This window comes from Nannospalax galili, unplaced genomic scaffold, assembly GCF_000622305.1.
Source record: "Nannospalax galili isolate Female #2095 unplaced genomic scaffold, S.galili_v1.0 scaffold54, whole genome shotgun sequence".
NCBI classification, from domain to species: domain Eukaryota; kingdom Metazoa; phylum Chordata; class Mammalia; order Rodentia; family Spalacidae; genus Nannospalax; species Nannospalax galili.
The window spans coordinates 1,317,133-1,331,468 of record NW_008341028.1 but is presented as its reverse complement, the minus strand read 5'-3'; the positions used below and the strand labels follow the sequence as shown (position 1 = coordinate 1,331,468).

The following is a 14,336-nucleotide window of genomic DNA, read 5'->3' as shown; positions in this document are numbered from 1 at the left end:
GGAATATGAGGAGTAGGGCAAAGGAGATAAAAGGAGAAGAGGAACATATTATCACAGGGAGAAAAGGGGAGAAGGAGGTTCAGAGGATGGGGGGGCATAAAGAAAGCTAGGAAAGGAAGTAATCACAGAAAAGAGAAAGAAACAGAACAGTAAAGTCGGAATTCCCTGCCCTACCCCTTTAAACCTAAGGTCTTAGAAAACAAGGAAAAAGGAAGAAATAACTATTTCAGAGGAAAAAATGAAGTGAGTGAATTATGGTTTTTTTTTGGGGGGGGGGTTATGCTTCCTTCAGGGCCTGCCTGGTCACTGTAAGACTGACTTTGTCCTGGCCAGGGCCCTCCAGTGCCTGCCTGGGGGATGCACACTCACATCTGCCTCTCTGGGTGTGCTCTTATTCCTTTTCCTGCTAATCTAATCTACATACTTAATTCTCATTCCTCCAAAGCTCTCCTTTGTGATTCTTGTTTTCCATAGCGTCTGGAATAAATGCATTCATGTGAAATATTAGCATTCATTTGTCTAATACCACAACCTCCTGAAATGATGATAGAGGAAGACATGTTATTGATTGAGTTTTAGGAACATGTGACTATTAAACTTGCTTACATTCTGCTAACCCCAGATCATAAAACTATCCTATGCATAGCAGATCTTATTTAAAAGTTCATGGTCATTTGTGCTCAGAAGATAGCATGGTGTGTCTGGATGGAGAAACACATTGTTGCATTGTAGCATTGAACATAGAAACAGAACTGCATCACAATGCATGAGCAGACTTTCAGACCTCAGTTTAAGTCTTTTGGATGTGTTTCTGTTTTACTCACCTGCTGTTTGGAATGGAAATGTGTGGCTTTCTCATGAACATTTTCATTCTCATTAAAAAATGATTCTTAAACCAATGCTGGTACCTTATATTAGGCACCAGAACAGAACCAATAGAATAAATATATTCTAAAATGGAGTTTATTAGACTGGTTCACAGGATATGGTCTGGGTAGTCCTGTGGGCTCTCTTATACTGGAGAGGCCAAGAGCCCAGTAGTTGGTCAGCCCACCAGGCTGGTTATCTCAGCAATCCCAATCTGGCATGAAGATCTGGAGAATTCCCAGAGAGCTACTGGTCTGCAATCCACATTGGAAGCCCAAAGCTGGTCCTAATATCAGCAAAGGACTGAACACAGGACACTTGATTACCTAGTCTGCACCTGGCCTATGCAGGCTTCAGTAACAATTCATTCTACATTGTATGTCCTGATTACTTCCTTCTAGGAAGAAGATTTTTCTGTACTTTTGAATTCACTGACATATTAAAATACTGTCTTCTATAATGGATGCTCAAATGACAAAGGAATATTTTCCTGCCATTCTCATTCTCCCATTTGTCATTATTTATACTTTATTTAAAATGTGAGGGATCATTCAACATTGTTTTAAATTTTGTTTCATTTGGAAATAGCTCAAAATACAGCATCAATGTAAGAACCACTCATAGAGACAAGTACCTATACCCTACCCTACATGTACTTATATAAACTGACACTTCATTGTATGTCACCATATCACCAGAGAAATACAACATAAAGCAAATATTTACTACTATGGGCAGAGTGCAGCTCAGTTTTACAACAGACATCAGTGAGGTCCATGGTTTAAATTATAGACTAACAAAAGGATCGTGAGCTCAAAATTAAATTACAGTGTTTAAAATCAATCAAAGAGACTGCCATTCCACATAGTGCTTTGACTTCCTAACAAAAATTTAAATGAGAACTTTATGCACAAGGAGAAAATGTTGAGAGAGCTGCTTGTCTTCAGGCCTGTTTGGGAAGGACAAGCAGACATTTAAGTCATTATGGTCATTAGAATAAGGAAAGGTTTATTCCAGAAAAAAAACAAAACAAAACATAATTTCTTATGCTTTATTTTTAGCTGACCAATCAAAACTGTACATTTTATGGGGTATAATGTGATCTTTCCATTCATGAATACATTGTGGAGGATCAGATTAGGACAACATACCCATCACTCAGTTATCAGTTTTTTCAATGAGAACAAAAGAATTAGTCAAAGTTCACAAATCAATAATTAAGCCTTTTTCTAGGGGAAAAAAGCAGTAAAGGTAATAGATTTAAGAATGGGTTATATCTGAAGGCACTAGACTCATTAATTAAATCATTGCAGAGATTCCAGGGAATCTGAGTTCACCTCCCTCTGCTTTTCCTTAGGATGAGCACAGGGAGGAATGTAGGACCGAGGAGCATCGCCTCTGCCAGTCAGGTGCAGTTTTCAGAGCCAGCGTTTTCCTCTGTCAGTTGGTTTCATGCTGTGCTACCACACCACTGCTGAGTAGCTCCCAGACAGCCCCATCGTCATATCCGAGGACCTCCTTCAGGATGTGAGTCGTATGCTGCCCTAGCAGGGGAGGTGGCATTGCCTCTGACATCTTGAACTTACTGTATCTTACAGCTGGGCCTGTCAACGGAAGAGAAAGCAGGAAGCCTGTTAATGACTAGCCCTAGGAAATTAATTACCTAAGCAGTGGAGTACTCCCAGTGAGCACCAAGATTTTCCATACGAGTTGTGTCTTTGCATGTGAAACACTGTTTGGGGGAACATTTTTTTTCATATGTGTCTTTTCTTTTCCGGTTCACCCATCTGTGTAGTGGCTATATGACCTGTCCATCACCAAGCAGTGGTCTGTTCATAAACTGTGTTTCCTATCACAAAGAGCTTCGGGGGTAGAACACGCAACTGGAAGGGCTCTTGTCTAAGAGCACAGAGACCACAGATTCAATGTGTCTCTGAAGCTAGGAATGCTCAAAATGCTGGGGACTCAGAGTTTTGTCATTCATTATCTACCATACAGTTCGAAGGTTTTGCTTAATATATATCAAATCCCAACTCAGAGTCTGGTTCTTGTCTTTCGCTCATCTAAGAGGTTATGTGAGCAAGCTTCCTTGTCAGGGAGATGTGTATTGAAACCTCAGGGTTGTACTTTCTAGCAGAACCATCTTGGACAAATTACTTACCCTCTCTGAGCCTCATATTCTACAGCTGTAACGTAACAATGTTTTTAACATGCAGGCTTGAGGCAAGGATTTAATTGAGAAAACAGACAAAAATCACTAAGTAAACATTCCCTAACCCATAATAAGCACACAGAACGTGCTGGCAACTATGACTACAAAAGCCACTACAACCTCTCTCCTGAATCTTGCAGCTTAAGGAGAGAAAGACATTTATTGCCAGCTATTGGCCAGAACCAAACAGGGTAATTCCAGCAATCCTTTCAATATACATTAAAGCTGATTTTATTATCCTCATTCTTCACATAAGTACAATAAAGCCTGGAAAGTTTTGGTGATAGGGTCAGGATGAACCTTCACAGCAACTGAAACTGTCTCACATTAAAAGTCACGCACTTTTCATGTTACTTGCTTCTCAGTATTGATGAAGCTGTGCATTTGGGAAGGTGTTTCAACCAATTTTACTTTCATTTCCTCATTCAGTAAGTGATATTTATATTGACTGTCTTTTTTAAAAATCTCATTTGGTTAAGTTTCAGGACTATAAATTAGACAGTCGTCCAAAGAAGACTTCATAAAACAGTGCATCTCTGTCTCTCTTTTGTGGGAGGTGGTGGTGGTGGTGGTGGTGGTTGAGACAGGGTCTCACTTTGTAACTTTAGTGGCCTGCCTCTGTCTCCCAGGATTAAAAGTGGGACCACACTGGGCACTTCTGTCTCTTGAGAATTTATTTGGAGGTTCTGACAAGAAAGCACAATGGCTCATGTAACCTTGACTGAAGACCACTCCTCCTCCACCAGGGAAAGTCAACTCTTTGACAGTGGGTACACAGCTTTGGGAGGAACCTACAGGAAGTGGTGAGGGAAGAGGGGGACATCCACCTAGTCAGTCAAATCCACCAGGGTGATCAATTAGATGACAGGTGTCACATCCAGGTCACCCTCATGGCCTATATTTTAATCTCTTAATTTTATTTCTTTCTCCCTCTCCCTCTTCCTTTCTCCTTTTCAGAAGCACTGAATTCAGGCCTTGAACATGCTAGGCAAGCTACATCCTTGCTTCCCTTTAGCCTAGTCTTAATCTGAGAACTTCACAAGGAGAACAAATCAAACTAAAGCATTCATAGTTAACAGAGCATCCATCAGTACAGCAGAGCTGTGCTTTGGAGAATTCTGTTAGTAAGAACACTTCTATACATGCTATTTTGATAGAGACATCATCCACACATGGCCTAACACTGCTGCACTGCATCTTTAGCTACCACAGTCCCTCTCTAAAGGATAACTTACAACTGATGCTTAAAGTTTTCCCTTCTCCAGAGCTCAGTGGAATTCATTTCTTTTTCATATTTTCCTGGAATGCACCAGGACAGGGCTGGTTTGTCAAGGGTTGGTCCTTGCCCAGTAAAGGAGGGCACAAGTTTAGCACACATTGGGAGATGAGAAGAGATGAATGACAATTATTCTGCTTTACACTCTCAGAGTCTTTGATCTTAAAAGCAGTGTTTATGAGAGAGACAGACTGGGACTAGAAACAGGACTGAAAGCAGAAGGATTGGATGTCTCAATATAGAATAACTGACCTCATTCGGATCTGCTCGCACGAGCTTTGTAAAAGTGGAGGCAGTCAGCATTTAACTACAAACAAAATATCAATTAGCTATTTTTATAAAGCATTCCAAGAAAGATTCTCAGAGACAGTTAGAAGCCATAATCTGAATTTTGGTGCCCCAGTATAAAGCTCTCCTCACTACTGGATTTAAGGGTCCTGTGGTCTTGGCCTTGTTCCAACCACCACTAAATTCAAGTTCCTTCCCAGGAATTATTGCTCATGGTAGATGCAGTAAGGATGGAAAGAAAAATCAATGCTGGATATACAGATCTTTGTCTTCACAGAGTGATCAACTGGAAGAATCAGGAATGTGAATATCACATAGAAAAGGAAAACATCGCAACGTTAAAGATGTCTCAGAACAAAACAGGGAGAGAATGTCATAAAGAGCACACAATAGACAAGATTTAATGCTCACGATTTTAACATTATAGTCCAAATTAGAAATTTAGAAACAAAGTAAAACATATTTCCAAGCATTTAGAGAGAAAAATATAAATACTCTGAAAAATGTGAGAAAGAAGCCAAGAGTTCTCATAAAACAGACAAGAATCCCAGAAAGAAAAGGAAAAAACCATGAGGATAGTGAGAAATTTTTGCACCAAGTACTACGATGAATGAGAAAAAAGGCATGGTACCAGATTGAGTCAACAGAGAATTCAACATGATGAATGAAGAAAAGATTTTCACATCTTCACATGAAATCTTATGACACAGTATTAAAAATGGGAAGTAGAGATGGTTAACGAGCCCAGGCAGGAAGGCAGTAGTCTCGAGAAGAACAAAATCAGGATGTACCAAATGAGTCACTGGTTTGTACTGAAGACTTGTAGAAAGCAGAGTGTGCATTCAGCTTCTAAAGGCTAATTTTCTTAAACATAGGCTACAATTAATCAAATGTGAAGATATTTGCAAACTTTTAAAAACTAAGTGTACTAGGTTTCTTGAAGGTGACTTCAATAAAATATAGGCATAAGTAGAGGAGAAGGAAGGAGAGGAGGAGGAGGAATAAAAGGAAGAGGAGGGGGAGGAGAAAGAGGTGGAAGAGAAAGAGAGGAGAAAAGGAAAGAGGAGGAGGGGGAGGAGGAGGAGGAGAAAGAGGAAGAGGAGGGGAAGAAAGGAGGATGAGGAAGAGGAGGAAAAGGAGGAGGAGAAGGGGGAGGGGGAAGAGGAGGAGAGGGAGAAGGAAGAGGAGGACCTGGAGGAGGGGGAGGGAAGGAGGAGGAGGGGGAGGAGGGGGAGGGGGAGGATAGGGAGGAGGGGGATGGGGAGGAGGAGGTGGAGGAGGAGGAGGAGAAGGATGGGGAGGAAGGGAAGGGGAGGAGGAGGAGGACGAGGAGAGGGGAGGAGGAGGAGGCAAAAGAGGAGAAAGAGGAAGAGCCACTTAGAAGTACAGGGGAAGGAGGTCTCAGTTTGATGATTTGGACCTGGAGAGTCAGCAAGGCAATGATGGAGGGAAACAGAAACCTCCAAAAGGAAAATCTATGAAGACTAAAGGCCTCACTAATATATCCAGTATAACCAAAATGTAGAAAAAATACACTAATAAAATAAAGTTCCATCACATTAGAAAGAATTAATAATTAGAAACTCTAGAAAAAAAGATGCTTGAAAAAAAATCAAGCTCTAAGTATGAAGCAAATCACAAAGTGTGGCAAAATTTGTCATTATTGTAATATTAGCAAAGAAAAGTACATTTAGATTTGATGCCAGAAAGACCCACTGGCATAGCCCACATTACCTTTTACATCCTCTTTCACACCTTTTAACATAATGCATTAAATTGTCTGTTCAGTTGCTTGAACCCTTGCTGGAAGCAGGAACAATGCTAACTGCTTATCAGTGGCCTTCATTGCCTTCCACAGCTCTTACAAAAACAAAGTGACAGTTGGCAAGCCCCCTTTCGTTGACACTCCTGATTATGGACTGGGCTTTTTATTTCATAGTTCACTGGCCTTATCAGTTTATAAATTAGAGACTATTGTAGTTCACATTTTATAGATGATAAAACTGAATCTTCTAAAAGGGTAAGTTAATTTTCTAAGGTTACCAAGTACTGTAGCCAGGGACTTTTCCAGAATAAGAGGTCCTGTCTGTTAGACACCATGCTCTTGTACTCCTGTTCAATATAAAATTATTGAACCAATGGTGGCTAGTAACTAAATATGCTTGAACAAATAGTATTCATAGCATATTAATTAATCTACTAATTTATAATGCATTATTTTTAGTATTCATATCTCTGTCACATTTGGTCAAGATGATTCAGACATGTATAAGTGTTCAAAGAGTGCTTAGCCCTTTTCTCAAAGAATTTACTTTGTAAATTGGAACAACAGCAAAGAACAAATGTACAAATTTCTATATGTTGGTAAATGTCGTAAAATTATTATAAACCAACCTGACAAGGGAATAATGCCAGAAGCACAGTAGGTTGAAGACAATAATAAGTGGGATGCTCAGAGAAGACCTAACTGACTGGATCATCAATCCAGATCTCAAGCTGATCTATTAGTGGAGGAATGGAGATTTTAGACACCACAGACAAGCTTGATGTTTAGGGCACTCAAGAAAAGATCCAGTGTGGATCTTTTGACATGAGGGGAATGTACAGGGGTTCGTAGGTGTGGGAGTGAAATCAGGTCTTGGTCCAGTGAAGACATACTGAAACTTTATGCAAACCAGACAAGACTCATAATAGTCTTATTGGGAGTCAGAGAATGCAACGACTTTGAGGCCTATTGTAGATGGAACAGAAATGATGATGGTGTCTTAGAAGAGGATGGTCTTAGTAGAGCTCGAAAGAGTGAGAGTGGGGACACAAATAGCAGCAGACAGAGTGTTCTTGGATTCACAAGTATGGGAAATGGAAAAGACCTGAAGGAGAATCCTTTGTTCAGAATAACTGCTGTGACCACTTGCCAGATCAGTGAGAATGAATGGACTGGAAGGACAAATTTTAGGGTAGGAGCAGAAGTTGTGGATTCTTTTCAATATACTAATATTCTTTTCAATATTCAAGTCTCAAATCCAGGGAACCATTGGCCAGTACATATAGAAATTATTCATCATTAAAATGTCCTCATTCCAAACAATACAGGGGATTGTTTTTATCTAAGACAACTGTATTTAATATCCCTAATGCTGTAGTTTTCAAAATAAGTTGTTTATATAGCCTTTCATCTACTGTCTAAGATCTTTGTGATTTCCTTTTTTAAAAGAGTAGGTAAAGTAAGTTTTCTTTATGATGGTTTTACATACACTTTGTTTTGGTGGATTCTCCTTTACACTCCCCCATCTCTCTGCCCCCTCCCCAATACCAATATACCATACCACCTCCAGTATTCTTCTTTCTCCTTTCATATCATTTGTGTCCTATTACCCTTCCTTAAAGCCTCATTTTCCTTCCCCTGTCTTGTTTCATGACCTCTACTCACATTCTCTCTCTCTCTCTCTCTCTCTCTCTCTCTCACACACACACACACACACACACACACAAACACACACACTTGACTCATTCATTTATTCCTCTCAACTTTGCTGGATTAATCTTCATATGAATCAGAACATGAGGTATTCATCTTTCTGACCCTGAGATGTTTCACTTAATATAATATTTTCATTTCCATCTATTTTCCTGCTCACTTAATAATTTCATTTTTCTTAATGGCTGAATAAAATTTCACTGTATACATGTACCACATTTACATATTCATTCATTCATCTGCTGATGGAAATCGCTCTCAGCTAATATCGGTGCATCAAAAATGTTCTGTGACCACAAGAGATGAATCAAATGAGTAAAAAATATCATCTCTAAGGCACACCATTTTAGAGTTGAGTTCAGATATTTATAAAAAGTTTCTGTCCTTGGGCTTTAGCAGGTAAATCTCTATTGACTTAAGGGTGGGACTTAGGACAATTTTTATTTTTAAAGGGATTGTTGGCTTTAGCTAGAAAGATACCAAGAGAGCAACTTAGAATTCTCCTCTCTTAGGAGGCAAACTAATACTTTTCCTTTGTATTAATAAAGGCTGGCTTACACCTTACCAGCTGCCAGCAGGGCTTCTCAGGAAACCTGAAAGACCATGTGCTGCTCCTAGAGGTGACTGCCTAGTCAGTCTAATGATCACTCACCATGTTCCCTAGCTTCCTCCTGTGTCTCAAAAGATATTGACATGGTTTGGGGGGGTCCTCTAAGGGAGGACTGTGTGAACTGCCCAGTATCCTCTAATGGTATAACTCTAAATGATTCTTGGAAAATAATAAAACCTTCTTAATTGAGCTTGTACATATGCCCTTATCTGGGAGGTTAAACTGCAAATTTCAGAGAACTGAGATTGGAGAATGTGCAAAGAGCCAACTCCAAGGATAGGTATGGATGGACTCTTGGAATGTATCACAGTTTGTGGGTCGTGTGTGATAACAGTTAAACCAGTATTTACCAAGTTCCACCATCTGCCAGATCAAGGATGAATGCTTTATATTATTATTGAACTTGAGCTTTACAGTAAACTTGGATAATTTTCCTTACATAATATATGTATGTATATATATTATATATTGTGAAATTTGATCTTCATAATAACCTTGGATAATTTTTCATATATTAATTCATTTATACTTATAACACAAAAGATCAATATGGAATTCAGTGAGGTTAAAAAATGGGTACAAGAGCACATGGCTGATGCAAACACAGCTATGATGACTTTACAGCAATTGCTTCTGAGAAGTGATGTGGAAAGGTGGGTAAGACTATAGATTCCAGAACCAGTCTAGATTGACAACCACTTATTGACTTGTATCTCCTTTGGTAGCTCATTTAACAAACATGGCCTCAGCATCTTACTATACAAAGTGAGTATGATAGTGGTATTTATCATATAAAGGTGTGAGGACTTACAAAGGCAAACAGGTTCTCATAAATTCCTTAGAACAGTTCCATGTACACAGTAGGCACTCATACATGTTGCCCCACTTTCCCTAGTACAGTACTAACTAGCAACCCCTTATGAAGCCCTGGAGACCTGCTAATCTCAGACACGGATGTCCTAGAACGTTGGTATGAAAGTTGCAGTTTAGTTTCATGAAAGCAGACTGAGGGTGCAACTTGCAAGTTTTAAAAGTCTTTACTCATCAGGGTCACAGTTACTCAAAGTGAAGGGAATAGGGAGAAAGGAACCAACCATTTTTTAAGCATCCTTATATAACAAGCACTTTTCAAATATTTATTTTGTTTATTCCTCATTACAACTTTTTTCTTATTTATAGATAACAAGATAGGGTTTAGAGAAATTAGATGATTATCATGTCATCTATTTTACAAGTTCATTAACTAGCACAAGGTCAGCTAGTATCTCCAATAGTATCAGAACATACACCAGAAATTATGCTAGACCATTGCCCTTTAAAGTACAAGGAGCTTTGGAAGCATAACATTTATTTTTACCAAACATTAGCCATGTGCCAGATACTACTATATGTACTTTATACATCTGCTCATTCAGTCCATAAGATAAAGGCAGACATCACCACAATCATCCCGTTAGCAAATGGGATAAAGTCAGAGATACATAGAAATCATCAACTCAGGGTCTCAGAGCTCCAGCTAGTCTTTCTGGAATCCCAACTCTTCCCAGTAGACCACATGATCTCTTTGTGAGTCAACAAGACCTTGACTGTTTTGTCTCACCTCCTTTTAGAAAACATCCATGATTCTTAATTTGAAAGGGGATCTACCAACTCTATGTGAGTTAAAAGCACAGTAGAAGTAAGAGAAAATTATTTCAATCTCACAGCGAATTCAGCTCCTTAATTAGAACCTACCAATGATGGCTTTATCATTCTATCAGTCTATCTTCTTCCTCTTCCTAGATCAGAGATTTTTCTACATTTATTATGCAAGCTGCATTTATCACTACCTCATCTTTTCAAATTGACGTGTCACATGTCAGCCACCCCCATGCTGAAAGTCATAGAATCACACCACCACCAATACATCTCAGTTTCTCCTAATTCAGCCAGTGTTCTCCAAAGCCCTCCTTCCTACTCACCCTAAAAGGAATGAAGTGTTCACTGTGGTCTCTGTGGAAAGTTGTCTGGTTCAAAGCACAGGGAAGGCCAGTGCCTGGCACAGCAGAGAATTCCTCAGGCTACCCATGTAGTGTTTTCCATCTGTGGCTTGAGGCACTTCAGCAACAAGACCTTGACTGTTTTGTCTCACCTCCTTTTAGAAAACATCCATGATTCTTAAGTTGAAAGGAGAGCTACCCAATCTATGTGAGTATCCCAAGCTACTATTTATCCAAGTTCAAGCCACTTATCTGTAAGCCAAATCAACTTAATAATACAAACAGTTGCAGGAAACAGAAGTAGCCAAAAACATGTGGGAAACCATAATGAATATTCAAGTAACGGGAACATAATACCACATCATCATGAGGGAAGGGACTTGAACAGTCCCTTTTTCCAGAACTGCATGCACCTCCTGTCTTAATGATGTATTTCCAAAGCAGTGAAACAGCCTGTTACTCAACCTCACAGCTAACTGGCACCTGATCAGCATGAAGGGTTAAATAGTTAACACAGCTGGCAAGTCTGATCACAGTGGCAGTTGTTAAGAATATCTAGAATTAAACTAAACATGTCAGATTTCATTTATCGTATTTTTTCTTTTTAATGTCTGATACATTGTCCACTTTTCAAAACACCAAGAATATTAAAAGCAAACATCTGTCCTATAATGTATGAAACATTATATCAAAATGTTTTTATTTTGACTTCTTTGGCCCCTTGCTAAGATCCATGTTGCTGATACCACTTAATCTTTAGAGCTCACTAGTATAGTAAGAAGCCAAATTTCATTTTGCTAAAAATAATGATAGCTCTAGTATCAAACGATTTCACAATTTCCCCTTCAGTGCTTGGACTCATCATTATAACAATAACAATATTTTTATATGGTGCCTCTCGGCCATAAGCATCCAACTTGCCAAATGGGACCATACAGTTAGAACACATTAAACCCATTAGATTTGGGATAAAAACAGATAAGGCCATTTAAACTAGCATGCAATCATGGAAGATGGCCATAAAAGAATAATTATGGCTTGGGACATCTTTAACCAAAGAACTAAACTATGACTGATTCGGGTTCAGACAATCCAGAAACTCAAGGGAACATGTGGTGTATACCACCAACTTGGATGGGCCATCCATGCCTCACTCAGATGTCAAAGGCACTATATATCACTACTATTCTAATGAATTTTGACTCACTATATTTTAATTCAAGCCACTTTTTGTGAATTTTATTTTCAGCTATGTCGAGGGCTCTTTGATAGTCATCAGTATTGTTCACCAAATTTCCAGTTTTTAACCTTCCAGGAATATAATTGTATTACGTATTCTGACATTTGGATGGGCCTATAAGTCCCAGTGAATTGTGAATGGAAGAGATTTGTATACTGCCTCCAGGACAGAGCATTCAATTGCTGATTGAAATTGTTGGTCTCACCTTTCTTATATGACAATAGCAATATATGAGGTGATAACTACTTCTCCAATCTGGAGCTCTGTGAACCCACAATGGACATGTTGCATGAGCAACTACTGTTATTTGGGGATAACAGCATAATCTAGCCTGTTGATTCTGATCCTGTGCCTTAGTTTTTGTATAAAAATCTATTTTCTGGGATCAGACGAGGACTTCCCTGAGTTAGTTTCTCAGAAACTCTTGAAAAATAATCCAGTCCAGACTTCCCAAATACTTTGAAGCTAAATGATAATAGTCATTATTTATTGAGTACTTACAGGTGTTAAGCATTTGGCAGAATGCTTTCCATGTATTACTGTGTTTGATGAGCTAAAGGACTTTAAAAGGTAGGATTATAATGGTATCATTTCATCAAAGGGGAAACTAAGGTTAAGTAATGCTATCAAAATTGCACAGCTTATCGACTAAAGAATTTCATTAGAACTTAGGCTGTCTAAATACAAAGCGCATGCTAATAAGCATAAGGACGTACTTCCTCTCTGCATAATGTAGAAGCAAATCTGTTCTCATATCAGTGGCTGGATAAATACCATTCTTTAGCAGATGGTGTTAGAAAGCAGTACTGTATTATAAATACTTATATATTTCATGATTGCTAATCCATTAAGGCATTTATCTTTCATTTGAAAAAGAAACAGGGAAACTTGTGTTTTGATTTATCTATCTTGTTCCAATCCACTAAAATGTCATAGTAGATTATCCATTTCCTACTAGAAATATATATGGCCCATAAGGAAATGCTATTGATATTCATTAGTGAACATGCTGTCTCCCTTGCGTGCTATTCAAACTTTCTACTGAGGTTGCTTAAAAATGTCCAGCTAGAAAAAGCTCTGGCCTGAAAGTCTTGTTCCAGTGCTATATTTGTTTCTAATCATTTCTCACATTTATAAAACATTAGGAAGGGTCAAGAAACACCTTGCTGACAATGTGCTCTTTGCCAAAATAATCAATTCTTTTCTTTCTTTGCCTTCTAAAATTCAAATATTCAATACAAGCTCTTTGGGTACATTCCCAAGAGTTTGTTTGGTTAGACTTCACCATGGAAAACAAAATTGGTTCAGCTGAAGTCTGTAGCCAGAACATTTTAAGCTTCATAGACCTTCAAAGTAGTGACCTTCTCCTCACCTCCTCTGCCTCTGTGCTCCATTAAGGAAAATACCGGAAGAAGTTTCCAGTCAGCAAAGCCAGATTGCATTTCGATTCAATTTTGAGAAGAGAAACTGAGCAGAGTCGGAGCAGGTGGTTATTTGTGGCTCTTACCTAAAATGAGCTTTGGAAAGTTCTCTGTAAGTCTTTGAAAGTCTTTTGTAACTTAATAAATTTTTGGACTTCTTAGTCTCTTATTAAAGGAATCGGCATTATATCTACATCTTTTTCTCTTCTTTCCCAAGAGTCTCTAAGATCACACAAATAATAGTCATAGTCCAAGAAAACTGAATAAAGTTGGGCTTCTAAACCTGCCGTTGAGCAAAGAAGGATGTGTTCACTATTTGCCAAAAGAATTGATCTTTACATTTCCATCTGCTTTGCCTGTGCAGTCCAGATGGAAGGGTTTTAAGAGAAGGTCCTTGCTCTCTGTGCTCCCATCTCAGTGTTTGCAAAACCATCCTCTCAGTAACAGCACTGTTATATCTTTGATATACTGTGAGTCCCAGCAGTCCTGTCTATGAAACGTTACATACATATACCTCTGATTTTTTCCTTCCATTTCCTTGGTCCAAAGCACTCCACAGTATGAGAACAACTTGTTCACTCTTTTCCCCTCAGCCATTCCATCTGCTAAATTGCACTAAGTATCCCCTGGACCTGGTCCATGGGCCAACCTGGGATGCACCTCAGCTGGGAAATCCCCATGTCTACACTATTCTGAAAGATCTGTTCAGTCTGAGTTGGTAGGCAACCTTTCTTTTACCCATAGCCCAAGCCCAAAGGACCATCTTTCTTCTTGGATTCCTCATAATCCTTGATCCACCTTTCCGGGATACATCTTTCTTTTTAATTTTATTATCTCTTGTCATCTTTCCTGAGACAAAAATTGATGTTTTCTCCATTTTTATATCCTCGACAGCAGCTACCAAATGGTGAATTTTTGAAATATAGCCGATGAAAGAATGAGACTAACTTAAAATAAAACAACCC

At 38.8% G+C, this 14,336-nt stretch overlaps 1 protein-coding gene across 1 annotated transcript in view; it reads right to left on the bottom strand.

Annotated features, from left to right (window-relative positions):
* Positions 1-1,904: 1,904 nt before the first annotated feature.
* Sugct (succinyl-CoA:glutarate-CoA transferase) overlaps positions 1,905-14,336 on the bottom strand; it is a 932,078-nt gene continuing 919,646 nt past the window's right edge. The window contains exon 14 of the mRNA XM_008836273.3: positions 1,905-2,471. Coding sequence (XP_008834495.1) covers positions 2,308-2,471 — 164 coding nt within the window. The 3' untranslated portion in view covers positions 1,905-2,307. The remainder of the gene's footprint in view (positions 2,472-14,336) is intronic.